General features: G+C 40.8%; 1 protein-coding gene across 4 annotated transcripts in view; it reads left to right on the top strand.

Moving 5' to 3' along the window:
* The first annotated feature begins 2319 nt into the window (after positions 1 to 2319).
* The window catches only part of LOC132826682 (peroxisomal succinyl-coenzyme A thioesterase-like), a 51510-nt gene continuing 38368 nt past the window's right edge, over positions 2320 to 15461 (top strand). For all 4 annotated transcript variants that reach the window (XM_060842751.1, XM_060842749.1, XM_060842748.1 and 1 more), the window contains exons 1-4: positions 2320 to 2396; positions 7014 to 7106; positions 9760 to 9966; positions 13820 to 13919. In XM_060842751.1, the coding sequence (XP_060698734.1) occupies positions 7016 to 7106; positions 9760 to 9966; positions 13820 to 13919 (398 nt within the window). In that variant the 5' untranslated portion in view covers positions 2320 to 2396; positions 7014 to 7015. The remainder of the gene's footprint in view (positions 2397 to 7013; positions 7107 to 9759; positions 9967 to 13819; positions 13920 to 15461) is intronic.

The raw sequence follows: 15461 nt of genomic DNA on the forward strand, positions 1-15461 counted from the left end.
TTTGGGAAAGCAAATCTTAGCAGGACTAATACACTTAATGGTAATGTCCTAGGTAGTGTTGCTCAACAAAGAGACCTTGGCGTGCAGGTTCATAGCTCCTTGAAAGTGGAGTCGTAGGTAGATAGGATAGTGAAGAAGGCATTTGGTATGCGTTCCTTTATTGGTCAGAGTATTGAGTACAGGAGTTGGGAGGTCATGTTGCAGCTGTACAGGACATTGGTTAGGCCACTGTTGGAATACTGCGTGCAATTCTGGTCTCCTTCCTATCGGAAAGATGTTGTGAAACTTGAAAGGGTTCAGAAAAGATTTACAAGGATGTTGCCAGTGTTGGAGGATTTGAGCGATAGGGAGAGGCTGAACAGGCTGGGGTTGTTTTCCCTGGAGCTTCGGAGGCTGGGGGGTGACCTTATAGAGGTTTACAAAATTATGAGGGGCATGGATAGGACAAATAGACAAAGTCTTTTCCCTGGGATCAGGGAGTCCAGAACTAGAGAGCATAGGTTTAGGATGAGAGGGGAAAGGTATAAAAGAGTCCTAGGGGGAAACTTTTTCACGCAGAGGGTGTATGGAATGAGCTGCCAGAGGATATGGTGGAGGCTGGTACAATTGCAAGATTTAAGAGGTATTTGGATGGGTATATGAATAGGAAGGGTTTGGAGGGATATGAGCCGGGTGCTGGCAGGTGGGACTAGATTGGGTTGGGATATCTGGTCGGCATGGATAGGTTGGACCGAAGGGTGTGTTTCCATGCTGTACATCTCTATCACTCTATAATCATATACCCATCCAGCTGATTCCATACATGTACCACCCTCTGCGTGAAAGAGTTGCCTCTTAGGTCCCTTTTAAATTTTTCCCCTCTCACCCTAAACCTAACGCCCTCTAGTTCTAGACTCGCCCATTAGGAATAGACCCTCTCTATTTACCCTACCCTTGCCCCTTGTGATTTTATAAACCTCTAAGAGGTCACCCCTCAGTCTTTGACACTCCAGGGAAAACAGCCCCAGCCTATTTACCCTCTCCCTGTAGTTCAAATCCTCCAACCCTGGCAACATGCTTGTAGATCTTTTCTGGACCCTTTCAAGTTTCACAACATCCTTCCAATAGGAGGGACACCAGAATTGCACACAATACTCCAATGGAATGTCTGAGCAGCCTTGAGGCCAAATGGCTTACTCTTGTTCTTATTTCTTATGTAATTATAAAAGGCTTATCTAAATCACTTAGTGAGGATCTAGCTTCAGCTTGATTCTGCTCAATTCAGCTGTTCTTTCACCAGAAGTGCATCTTTAAAATCAAAAACAGACTAAGTTCACAGAAGATGTTTCAATCTACAGGCAAGTCCAGAACTAAGGGCCATAAATATTTTTCTACTACCATGGTTTCCAGGCATCAGCTGCTCTTGTCTTTATAAATTGTAAAAATCATGAGCTTGGATGGTGCTAGTGAAGTTACCTATTTGGTTGTCGTCTATCTCAGTGATGGTGTTCGCTGCAACTGCTGTGTGCCTGTGCTGGGATAAATGAGATTAAATGTCTATATGGTTTTAATAAATAATAGGAATTTCTGTAAAACACGTCCCTTTGCTCAGAGAGTGGAGCTTGCTGCCACAGAAGACGAATGTTATAGACTGGTCAACTGCTGAATGAGAAAAGTGGATGTGCCAATAGAGATAAAGGATACGAGGATGTATCATGTTCTCTTTGCAAATACAATTAGGATATAATTCTATTGAAAATGTCTTCATCTTCAGTGCAGCTGTGGATTCTCTTAATGACTCCACGGTTAGCACTGCTGCCTCATGGTGCAAGGAATCAGGGTTTGATTCCACCCTCAGGCAACTGCCTGTGGGGAGTGTGCACATTCTCCCTGTGTCTACAAGGGTTTTCTGCGCTTTCCTTCAACAGTCCAAAGATGTGTAGGTCAGGTGGATTGGCTATGCTAAATTGCTCATAGTGTTCAGGGATGTGCAGTCCAGATGAGTTAGCCATGGGAAAGGTGGGGTTACAGGGAGGAAGGTGGGTCTGGATGGGACGCTCTTCAGAGAGCTGGTGTGGACTCGATGGGCCGAATGGCCTACTTCCAGGCTGTAGGGATTCTGTAGTTCTCTTCTCCACCCTCAAACTGGACAACTGGACCCGCCCCCTTTAACGGTCGCCTCTCGCGCTTTGGTTCCATTTTCCCGCCAGAGCGGCCATGAAGAGCGCATGCGCAACACGACGGTGCCCGTGCGATTAAACTGCGCATGTGGGTACATTCTGACGTAGGAAATGACGTCGTTTTTGGCTTCGTTTCAGTTTCTCGACTGTTTTGCATTTTGTTTTCTCATTAACATGAATTTTTTTACCTTTCCTTTTAAAGAAGTCACCAGTCTATTTTATCGTGTTCGAGTGGAGGTAAGGATTTTCTTTTGACCTCTTTCCCCAGAGTGACAGTGCAAGGATGGGTGTCCACCTCGGAGCTACTTTAACTAAATATAAATATGTTCTTTTACCACTCACCGATTCCACAGCCAGAGTGTAATAGTTTTTGAAATGATTTGGAGATGCCGGTGATGGACTGGGGTGTACAAAGTTAAAAATCACCCAACACCAGGTTATAGTCCAACCGGTTTAATTGGAAGCACACGAGCTTTCGGAGCTGGTGATAGTCACCTGATGAAGGAGCGTCGCTCCGAAAGCTCGTGTGCTTCCAATTAAACCGGTTGGACTATAACCTGGTGTTGGGTGATTTTTAACTTTAGTTTTTGAAATATAGTCACGGCTGTAATTAGGAAGTCACCGGGTTGTGCGAGGCCCCGCTAATAGCACGACGTGTTCAACAATTTCCCAACCTAACCAAGGCTCGCACTTCCAAGAGCAGGATTGCTAAGTTAGAAGGTTGGCTGATTTTAGAAGTCAACTAGGCATATTTTAAAAATATGAGAGACTAGAGAATAAGAGAAATTTAGCTGGACTTGATAAATTGCATCCTCGGTCATAAACAAAGTTGCAGCAGTGATAGTATGTGCAGTGTTTGTGATCTAAAGTGCTCAGGATTGTGGGAAGTTACCAGATGATGCTCGAAACGTCGAATTCTCTATTCCTGAGATGCTGCCTAACCTGCTGTGCTTTGACCAGCAACACATTTGCAGCTGTGATCTCCAGCATCTGCAGACCTCATTTTTTACTCGAAGATGATTGGCAAACCCCTAGTGTAATGCTGCTAAACAGGAAAGAAGACAGTTGTAAACTATAGTTAGCCTGAGATCTGTTGGAGGGAATCTATTATTAGGGAGTTGTCAGGATGTTCAGAAAATTGTTTGATTAGGCAGAGTGGATAAGTATAAGGTGATGCACGTCTTGAATAATGTTATTAGAGTTTTAAGGAAGTAACAAAGTAGAGTAAAGCAAACCTGTAGGTGTGATGCACTTGAATGTCCGAAAGGTATTCAATAAAGTGTCATATCAAAGGTTACCATGGCAAATAAGAGCTCATGATATAGGGATATGGAGCGGGGTAGATGTGGGTAAAGGTAAATGAATCATAACTTATAATTTGCTTTGACACAAAGACTGAAGCTGATATAAAGAGTCCATGAGGGATTTTGATTGGTTAAGACAGAGGATAGTATTCAAACATCCTCATAACTCTGGAGTTACCTCCCAGCAGAAGCAATCACTCAACAATTTATTTCCCTTACTTCAGTTTTCATCATTCTATGATTAAATAAGCGATTGGTGATTTTCTTGGAAATTGACTCTGTGTTGCATGCAATTCTCTGCATATTTCTGTCAATTTTATAGCAACTCCAGGTACACGTATTTTGCATAGAGTTTACATGGTCCATTTTCCTCTGCCTATAGACAGCATTTGAGAGGTTGTTTTTGGGCCCTGTTTTCTCATTTTGTGGGACACATTGGATATTCACACCGGTCGATTTTGTGTCCCTGGAGCTTTTGGCTGCCTCTGACTGGTGACCTAATCAGTTCCCAAACAAATGTTTCATTTGGCTACAAGATCTTTATTTGTTGATTTTATGAATTTGTTGGAGAGGCAATGAGGAATTTACAGGAGCAAGAGAATGTGATGGATGGTAGTTATAGGAAGGGGGAAAGTCTCAGATACAGTCACCATAGATGTGTTAACTCCAGGAAGGGTAAGAGAGGTAGGCAGGTAGTGCAGGAGTCTTTTGTGTTTATCCACATTTCAAACAAGTATGCTGTTTTGGAAAACGAAGAGGGTGATGGATTCTTGGGAATGTAGCACAAAGAGTTAAGTTTCTGGTATTGAGACTGACACTAATATAATGAGAGGTACATTGGGTTCCAAGCGATCAATTGTTTTGGGGGACACTCTAGTCTGAGGTACAGACAGATATTTCTGTGGTCAGTAGTGAAAAATCAGAATCATGTTGCTTTCCTGGTGCAGTAGAGTACAAAGTAGAGTAAAGCAAGGGGGCGGGTCCAGTTGTACAGTTGGAGGGTGGAGAAGAGAACCATAGAATCCCTACAGCCTGGAAGTAGGCCATTTGGCCCATCGAGTCCACACCAACCCTCTGAAGAGCATCTCACCCAGACCCACCTTCCTCCCTGTAACCCCACCTTTCCCATGGCTAACTCATCTGGACTGCACATCCCTGAACACTATGAGCAATTTAGCATGGCCAATCCACCTGACCTACACATCTTTGGACTGTTGAAGGAAGCGGAGAAAGCCCTTGTAGACATAGGGAGAATGTGCACACTCCCCACAGGTGGTTGCTTGAGGGTGGAATCAAACCCCGATTCCTTGCGCCATGAAGCAGCAGTGCTAACCGTGGAGTCATTAAGAGATTCCGCGGCTGTACTGAAGATGACGTCAATATTGGAGGTGTAGTGGGCAGCGAAGAAGGTTACAGCTGCAAATCTGTTGCTGGTCAAAGCACAGCAGGCCAGGCAGCATCTCAGGAATCGAGAATTCGACGTTTCGAGCAAGAAGGTTACCTCAGATTACAACGGGATCTCGATCAGGTGGGCCAGTGGGCTCTGAAGTGGCAGATGGAGTTTAATTTAATAAATGTGAAGTGCTGCATTTTGAGAAAGCAAATAGTAGCAGGGCTTATACACTTAATGGTAAGGTCCTCTGGAGTGTTGCTGACCGAAGAGCCAAAGGTCCATAGCTGCTTTGAAAGTAGAATCGCGGGTAGATAGGATAGTGAAGAAGCGGTTTGGTATGCTTATCTTTATTGGTCAGTGTATTGAGTACAAGAGCTGGGAGGACATGTTGTGGCTGTACAGGACATTGGTTAGGTCACTGTTGGAATATTGTGTGCAGTTCTGGTCTCCTTCCTATCGGAAAGATGTTGTGAAACTTGAAAGGGTTCAGAAAAGATTTACAAGGATGTTACAGGGTTTGAGCTATAGGGAGAGATTGAATAAGCTAGGGCTGTTTTCCCTGGAGCGTCAGAGACTGAGCGCTGACCTTGTAGAGGTTTACATAATCGTGAGGGGCATGGATGGGATAAATAGACAAAGTCTTTTCCCTGGGGTGGGAGAATCCAGAACTAGAGGGCATAGGATTAGGGTGAGAGTGGAAAGATATAAAAGACCTAAGGGGCATCTTTTTCTCTCAGAGGGTGATATGTGTATGGAATGAGCTGCCAAAGGAAGTGGTGGAGGCTGGTATAATTGCAACATTTTGAAAGGCACCTGGATGGGTATATGAATAAGTGTTTGGAGGGAAATGGGCTGGCTGTTGGCACATGGGACTAGATTTGGTTGGATTATCTGGTTGGCATGGACGAGTTTGACCGAAGGGTCTGTTTCCGTGCTGTACATCTCTACAACTCTGTGATATGATAACCGACATTTCTCCTTTCAAGTCTTTTCCCTATAACCCTGATTTCCTTATTAATCTAAAAATATCTACATATTCAACCTTGAACGTATTAAATGATTTAGTCTTGACCACTCTCTGTGGTCAAGAATTCTGTAAATTCTCTACCCTCAAGAAATTCCTCCTCATCCCTGTCTTAAATATGTAACCCACAATTCTGAGATTGTGACCTCTGATCTTAGATTGTCACACATCGGGAAATAATCTCTCCTCATCTACCCGGTCAGGTACCCCAATAATCTTGGAGAAAGTGAGGACTGCAGATGCTGGGGATCAGAGTTAAAAAATGTGGTGCTGGCAAAACACAGGCCTGGCAGCATCCGAGGAGCAGGAGGATCGACATTTCAGGCATAAGCCCTTCTTCAGCCCTTATTCCTGAAGAAGGGCTTATGCCCGAAACGTTGATTCCCCTGCTCCTCGATGCTGCCTGGCCTGCTGTGTTTTGCCTGCACCACACTTTTCTTCTCCAATAATCTTGTCTGGTTCAATGCCTGTCATTCATCTAGGTTCCAACGTGTACATCCCAACCTGCTCAACCTTTCTTCATACGATTGACCCTCCATACCTCGTATCATCCTTCTTTGGACTGCCTGCAATGGCAGTGCATCTTTCCTTTGATAATGGGCCCAAAGGTCTTCATAGTATTCCAATTATGATCTGTCTAGTGCCTTGTATAGTTTTAGTAAAACCTTTGTACTTTTATACTCCATTCCTTTTGAAATGAAGGCCAGAATTCCATGTGCCATTTCAATTATCTGCTGAACGTGGATACTAGCTTGTTGTGGTTCATGCATGAGGATTCCTGAATCCCTCTTCCAAAGCTTTCTGCAATTTTTCTCCATCTGAATAATATTTAGAATGAGATATAAAGATTTTATTTTACACTTAGAGTTTTGGTACCTGTTGCTGCTAGGGTTAAGTTATTTGTCATATTTTTCTGCTTTGGTAGTGCTGTTTAAAATTTGACAACAAAGCTTATAAATAGGTTACACATTTTAAGTTATTCACTTATCTATTTGAATTGTGTGGTATTGTGTAATTGGTCAAAAACAAATTATGCTTGGAGCAAGCCAATTTATAGAGCTGGGGCATTTGTTATGTTTAATCATCGTTGATAAATATTCCTATTTGGAACATTTTCACACTTACTTCACTAGGTATGAAATCCCTCTGGAGACTAAGATTCTATAAATACGGCCATCTTCATAGTAACAACATCAAAATGTCCAATCGAAAATGCTTCTCATCAGGTACAGTATAATACTCTATGGTAGTCTTTTCAATTAAGTACGAAATGTTGGATGATATCTTCATTTCATTATTAAGTCAAGTCTGCTCATTAATTATTTTGTACAATGACTGAATATTGCAAAATATAACTTTTTGAGATCCTATTGTGTTGGAAGAATAATGTCAGGGTTCTATCACAACCACTGGTTAATGAATCATTTAATAACTCACGTAAGTAAGTCGAATTAATGGAAACAAAAGTGTTATTGTTATTTATAAAATGCACAAATGAGAAAATGCTGTTTACAGAGAATAAAAATTCTGCTCTCTTGTTTCTTGTAATCACTAGTACAGAATAGTGACTTATGCTTAAATACTCAAGGGATGGCTATCACAACTTAATGGATATTAATTCAAGTTGAATTCCATTCATGCCTTCCTCATAAAATATTATTTATATTTTCATTGGGATACAATGGGAGTAAATTGTGACTGTCAGGAGTACTAAGTGGGCAGCAATAAATGTGCAACCTGTTTATCCTTGCAAAATACCTTTTCATTTAAATCATTCATTTAAAAAAAACATGATCATGAAGTGTAAAATTAAACTAAAAAATTATTTTGTTTTGAAATTTGAACAGAACTTAAATGGGTAAATTGTTAGACTCTGAAGGCATGAACTGAAGGCTTTTGAGAAATTTATAAAAGGGATAGCAGAAATTCTGATTGCAGTTGCATGTACCAGTGAAACTAGTAAACTGGCTGCATATAGATCAGTTAGACTTGCATCTTTGAATCACCAATTTGATGTCAAATTGGTGAGCATTACAGAATATATAGGATATTCAATAACAGCCTTGATTGTTCCAAAAACTCTTAAATTTATCCAGGTGACTGATTTAAGATAAGACCATAGAAATTATGTAAATCTATTTTAAGAAAGCTTGTCACAAAATGAGAGGGGATGCAGGTGAATGATTAAGACATGGATTAGGAAATAGAAAATAAAGCATTAGGATTAGTAAGTGTTACTTGGACTCAAATCTCACAGACTACGAAGTAGCAACAGAATTTTATGACTGAAGGGGACTTGTTGAATGTTGAGGAAAGCTGTTATTTAAAAAAAAAAGACATTGGAAGGATATAAACAGGATAATGGAAAGGGCAGGCTAATAGGTGAAATTTAATGCACATAATCTGGGATTAATCAAAGTCTGTATTGTTGGAGTCAATATCTACCAAGAAGAGAGATGATTAAATTTGTTGGTTGCTAATTGTTCCAGTATTACTACAGAAGTTCTTCATGCCTAGCATCTTCAAGTGATTCATCAGTGACCTTCCCTCCAACGCCAGAAGTGGGGATGTTGTTGATAATTGCACAATGTCCTGCACCGTTCACACTCATCAGCTGCCGAAGCAGTCATTATCCACATGCAGCTATCTCAGCACAATGCTCAGATTTGGACTGTAAAGTGGCAAGAAACGTGCATGGCATTTAAATGATAGGTGATAGCCATCTTTGATAAAAGAATCTTGACATCTCTCCTTAACATTCAATAACATTAGTATCGTTTAGTTTTTCACCGTTAACATTGTGAGAGTTACCATGAACCAGAAATTGAACTGGAAGAGCCATTTTAAAAAAAACAAAGGAAGAGCATTTTGTGGTGAATAATTTTCTTGCTGATTCTTCAAAACTGATCAACCATCTACAAAACACAAGTCAGGACTCTGATGAAATAATCCCACATGCCTGGATGAGTGCAACTACAACAACACTCAAGGAACTCAATACCATCCAAGTCAAAGAAGCTCATTTGATTGGCACCCCAAACTAAGTATTAGAAGGACCTAACCCATTGTCCCTACCACATATTCTGTTCCCAGCCACTGTCACAATTCACTGTCGAAGGCTGAACTAGACCATTTGCAATTGAGATGAGTTTCCTTCTACAATAGCATCTTCTATCTCCATACCATTGCTCATCTTGATGCCTGCCTTAGCTCATCTGCTGCCAAACCACTCAAACTTGCGTTTAAACTTAATTATTTCACTTCTGTCCTCTGACCCATTCTCTGTCTCCATAAACCTGAATCTGTCTGAAATCCTGACTCTTTCCATATACTGTTCATCTTTTATTTGTTTGATTGTTGTCCTACAAGTCTGGCAATATATTACATTTTAGAATGCCAAAATCCCATCTTTTTACTGCCCTACAAAGCTGTATGATCCTCCAATTCCAGCCTTTTCTTGATGCCTGATCTTAACCACTCTTTCTTTAATGGCAATTCCTTTAGCTGCATGGGGCTTGTATCTGGAATTCCCATTCAAAAATCCTTTTCCCTCTCCCAATCTCTTACCTCTTAATACCTTCTTAAAATTTACCTTTTTTGTTTTGATTACCTGGGCTAAAATCTCACTGAGGTTTGATGTCAAATTTTGTTTCATAAAATTCTTCTGATAAACATGGGTATATTTTGTGATCTTTATAAATATGTGCCAAACAGGTATGTTATTATTCTGCATGATCAGGTTCTTTTGGTGGGAGTGGAATTGTTTTAAGTGGTTTTATCTGATTTCAAAACCTGTGCAATATATCAGGAGATGTGTAACATTTTCTCAAACTTGTTTCAATTCCATAAATAGTCTATGTACTCTTCTTTTAAATCTAGGTGCTCTAAGAAGATACAGTTACTGTGTGGCACCCATGATTGTAGCAGAACCAACAAGAGGACTTGTGGATGAACTAATCAGACTTAAGATTACACATTTAATGCCCAACCAACAAGTTACTTTACAATCAAAGTTGCTGTCTGAGGATGCCGATTGGTGGGAGGCATATGCCCATTATGTCAGTGATTCAGAAGGAATTGTTCGAGGTTTGAGCAATTATGTTATACTGCTAATGTTGTTGAAACATTAAGGACAACCTTAACTCTCAAGACAGCTGGTGTGAGGTCATTTCTGACAGTAGAAGACCAACACCAACCTCCCTCCAACACATGCAACTGCTACCACTGTTAAAAATTTGAAGATGATAATAAGGAACAAGAGTTGGCAATTCGGTCCCTCAAGCCTGCTCTACCATTTGATATAATTATGGCTGATCTCATCTCAGCCTCAACTCAATATTCCTGCCACTGTCCAAAGCCCTTTAATCTATTACTAATTAAAAATCTGTCTATTTCCTTCATAAATTTACTCAATATCCCAAAATCCAGTGCAGTATGGGACATTGAATTCGCAGATTCATTATCCATTGTGAGAAGTGGCTTCTCCACATCTATTTTAAATCTACTATCTCTTATTCTGAAACTAAGACTCTTCTTTTATTGTGGTTCTGTTCGCCGAGCTGGAAGTTTTTGCTGCAAACGTTTCGTTCCCTGGCTAGGGAACATCATCAGTGCTATTGGAGCCTCCTGTGAAGCGCTGCTTTGATGTTTCTTCTGGTATTTATAGTGGTTTGTTCTTGCCGCTTCCGGGTGTCAGTTTCAGCTGTAGTGGTTTGTATATGGGGTCCAGGTCCATGTGTCTGTTAATGGAGTTTGTGGATGAATGCCATGCCTCTAGGAATTCCCTGGCTGTTCTCTGTCTGGCTTGTCCTATGATGGTAGTGTTTTCCCAGTCAAATTCATGTTCCTGGTTGTCTGAGTGTATGGCTACTAGGGATAGCTGGTCGTGTCGTTTTGTGGCTAGCTGATGTTCGTGGATGCGGATTGTTAGCTGTCTTCCTGTTTGTCCTATATAGTGTTTTGTGCAGTCCTTGCATGGTATTTTGTAAACTACGTTAGTTTGGCTCGTGCTGGCTATTGGGTCCTTTGTTCTAGTGAGTTGTTGTATGTGTGTGGAAGTTGGCTTGTGTGCTGTTATGAGTCCTAAGGGTCGCAGTAGTCTGGCTGTCAGTTCTGAGACGCTCCTGACGTATGGTAGTGTGGCTAGTCCTTTTGGTTGTGGCATGTCCTCGTTCCGTGGTCTATCTCTTAGGTGTCTGGTGATAAAGTTGCGTGGGTATCTGTTTTTGGCGAATACCTTGTATAGGTGTTCCTCTTCCTCTTTTCGCAGTTCTGGTGTACTGCAGTGTGTTGTGGCTGTTTTGAATAGTGTCCTGATGCAGCTTCGTTTGTGTGTGTTGGGGTGGTTACTTTCATAGTTTAGGACTTGGTCTGTGTGTGTTGGTTTCCTGTGTACCCTTGTGGTGAATTCTCCGTTGGGTGTTCTCTCTACTAACACGTCTAGGAATGGGAGTTGGCTATCCTTTTCCTCTTCTCTCGTGAATCGTATTCCTGTGAGTGTGGCGTTGATGATTCGGTGTGTTTTTTTTCTATTTCTGTGTTTTTGATGATTACAAAGGTGTCATCGACGTATCTGATCCAGAGTTTGGGTTGGATTTGTGGTAGGGCTGTTTGTTCTAACCTTTGCATAACTGCCTCTGCTATGAGTCCCGAGATTGGTGATCCCATGGGTGTTCCGTTGATTTGTTCGTATATCTGATTGTTGAATGTAAAGTGTGTGGTGAGGCACAGGTCTAGTAGTTTAAGTATGCCGTCCTTGTTGATAGGTTTGGCCTCCTGTGTTCTGTTATGTATGTCCAGTAGGTTGGCTATTGTTTCTCTGGCTAGGGTTTTGTCAATCGATGTGAACAGTGCCGTCACGTCGAATGATACCATGGTTTCTTCTTTGTCTATGTGTGTATTCCTGATGACGTCCAAGAATTCCTGTGTTGATTGTATGGAGTGTTTGGATCCGCTGACTAGGTGTTTCAGTTTTTGTTGTAGTTCTTTGGCCAGTTTGTATGCTGGTGTCCCTGGTAGTGATACTATGGGTCTGAGTGGGATGTCTGGTTTGTGTACTTTGGGTAGTCCGTAGAATCTGGGGGTGTTGTTGCTTTCAGGTTTCATTCTTTCAGGCATTCATCCACAAACTCCATTAACAGACACATGGACCTGGACCCCATATACAAACCACTACAGCTGAAACTGACACCCGGAAGCGGCAAGAACATCCATCAACAGACACATCGACCTGGACCCCACATACAAACTACTACAGCTGAAACTGACACCCGGAAGCGGCAAGAACAAACCACTATAAATACCGGAAGAAACATCAAAGCAGCGCTTCACAGGAGGCTCCAATAGCACTGATGATGTTCCCTAGCCAGGGAACGAAACGTTTGCAGCAAAAACTTCCAGCTCGGCGAACAGAACCACAACAACGGACACCCGAGCTACAAATCTTCAACCAGACTTTAAACTCTTCTTTTAATTCTGCCCTACATGAGGAATTTCTACTTTGTTAATTCCCTCTAGTATCTTGTATTAGTAGATCTTGAATCATTTTTCTTTCAGTAAGTAGAGGCCTAAACTGCTCAATCTCTCTTCATAATAATCTAGTCAACCTTTTGATTAGATTAGATTCCCTACAGTATGGAAACAGTCCCTATGGCCCAACAAGTCCACACCGACCCTCCAATGAGTAACCCACCCAGACACATTCCCCTACCCTATAATTACCCAGTCTAATGCACCTAACACTCTGGGCAGTTTAGCATGGCCAATTCACCTTATCTGCACATTGTTTGGATTGTGGGAGGAAACCGGAGCATCGAGAGGAAACCCACACAGTCAAGGGGAGAATGTACAAACTCCACGCAGACAGTCGCCCAAGCTGGGAATCAAATCCTGGTCCCTGGTGCTGTGAGGCATCCGTGCTAACCACTGAGCCACCATGCTGCACCAAATTTTCTCTGAGCTTCCTCCAATACACACATATCCAACTCATGGGAGCCAAATTTGTTTGCAGAATTCCAAGTGTGGTCTCACTAATGTCTTTGTGCGGCAACACCTCCCTACTTTTACATTCTATTCCTTGAGCAATAAATAACAAAATTCCATTTGCCTTCCTTATTTCCTGTTATACCTGTATGCTAGATTTCTGCGATTCATATGTGAAGGCACCCAGATCACTCTGCACCACAGCACTCTGAAGCTTTGGTCAATTTAGATCAATTGCTTTTTTGATTCCTCTGATAAAAATGAATAATCTCGCATGCACATTTTTGGCCCATTCACCTAAGCTATCCATGTCCATGGTAAATTTCTTGTATCTTCATTGCAATTTACTTTCCCATCTATTTTATTGTCATGTGCAAATTTGGCAGTAATACTTCCTACCTCTTGCATCCAAGTTGTTAATATAAATTATAAATAGTTGGGGCCCTGAGGATCGAATGCTATGTCACCCTCTTTCCAAGTTATCTCCGGCCAACCAGAAAAAGACCTATTAGAAATTTACAAAATAATAAATTAACTGCATTCTCTGTTTTCCTCCTTCAGTTAGTTGATTCTTGCCAGCAGATTCTGCCCAGATTTTTATTACATAATATCAGTCATTGCTATTATAAGCTCCAAGTGTAGAATATGGGGAAATTAAACAACGTTTGGACTAAAAATTACACAATCTGAATATCTTGCCTATTAGGCCTTTTTGTGAATTTACACTGTAACCAGAAGGTTTTCACAGAATTTGTCTTATCAAATTGATTCAAAACTGATTCCAAGGCAAGCTGCATCACAAACTTTAAAGTTTTATAAAATTTAGTATATGTCTTATTATGGAAAGTTGTTATTTTGTTAAAATATTTTTTTCATATGTTCAGTATCTAGATTTTTTTCTAGATGGAATGTTGCTATTAGGAGTTTATAATAAGTATCTTTTAATGTTATTGTTCAGTTAGCAGAGACAAGTCGTTTGGAGGCACGTACAAGGGCCAGGAACCGATGGGCTTAATATGGAGCATGCAGCTTGCGCCTGGTGGTCGTCCTGGAATGCGGTATTCTTAAAAATTCTATCAACCTTAAACTACATGGATTTTGTTTTTGAAATAGGGACTCCTTGTTTTTATGTTTGTTTTTCTTTAAAAATTTGTGATTATTTCTAGAAATTAAAGAAAATATGTTCCTGCCCAGCTTTGTTCTGTTAGTCCTCATGTTATTTTCACTTCCATTGGTAACCCTCAATAACAAAAATAAATCCTCTTTTTGTACATTTTGACATTATCAAATTTACTAAGAAGCAGTTTTCCAGTTTGGAGCTTGCTCTATCAAACCTAAATATCATAATTCAGTTACTGCTCCTACAATGTCCCCTTTGGACAATTATAATATATTTTGACATGTGGTCTTACTCAAGTGGACTTGCTGTACATTCTGTGTTATGGGCCTACCCCCACTCTCATGATTGAGTCAGCTGAAACTCTCTCTTTATTTCGGGCAGTCAACAGACTGGAGACTTTCATTCCATCGGTTTAGGTTGGATTTAAATAGTGATACGAGAGATAAAGGTTCTGTTGTGGATTTTGGACAATTTTTTTTAAAGAAAGGATCAAAGATGGAGTGGAAACAACTTTAAATTTAGTGTTTTTATTCTGTGTTCCTGCAAGCTGAATAGAATCTGAGACAGTAAGACATTTAAATTATTGGAAAGCTATCTTTGCTCAATTTACAAGCAGTAAGCAATTTGTTGGTTTGTCTTAGTGATCTAAAATTAACTTACTGGATCTTTGAGAACATAATGAACGCAAGGGAGTGGCATGGTGGCTCAGTGGTTAGCGCTGCTGCCTCACAGCATCAGGGACCAGGGTTCAATTCCAGCCACTGGTGACGATTAAGTTTGCATATTCTCTCTGTCTGAGTGGGCTTCCTCCTGGTAATCTGATTTTCTCCCACAATCCAAAGATGTGCAGGTTAGGTGAATTGGCCATGCTAAATTGCCCATTGTGTTGAGGGATGTGTAGGTTATGTGCATTTAGTCAGGGATAAAATGTAGAGTAATTGGGAATGAGTTTAGGTGGGATACTTTTCAGAAGGTTGGTGTGGACTTGTTGGGTCAAAGGGCTTGTTTCCACACTGTAGCGATTCTAGATCTGAGAACAAAGACTCTGAATGTCCTAAGAGGTGCTCGAACTAAGGCTCATCAGATTGCTGGGAGGTGCAACCATGACTACTGGTTACAACTATGCTAGAGCATTCAGATTGATTGCAATGCAGGGAAGATGAATTTCAACACAGGGATCAGAACGATAGCAGGTCCATTGGCAATTTTGTTTGAGAACAACCAGAAATAATATGGGGTAAAGCCAAGCTTTTGGAACAGTCAGTCAAGCATTAATAATAATTTGAGTGAAAAAAAAATGTCAAGGCCAAAATTAGAAACTTACTTTTAAATCAAGTAAAATGACCCATAAATGAAGTGGTGTGTTATTACAAGAAGAAATGTTTGGCTGGTTGAAGTAAGTGAATCTGATCATTGCAGAATGTAATAATGTAAGAAGCCATATAGAATCGCACTTTTTCATTCTATTTTGACTTTTAGC

This window comes from Hemiscyllium ocellatum, chromosome 23 (genome assembly GCF_020745735.1).
Source record: "Hemiscyllium ocellatum isolate sHemOce1 chromosome 23, sHemOce1.pat.X.cur, whole genome shotgun sequence".
NCBI classification, from domain to species: domain Eukaryota; kingdom Metazoa; phylum Chordata; class Chondrichthyes; order Orectolobiformes; family Hemiscylliidae; genus Hemiscyllium; species Hemiscyllium ocellatum.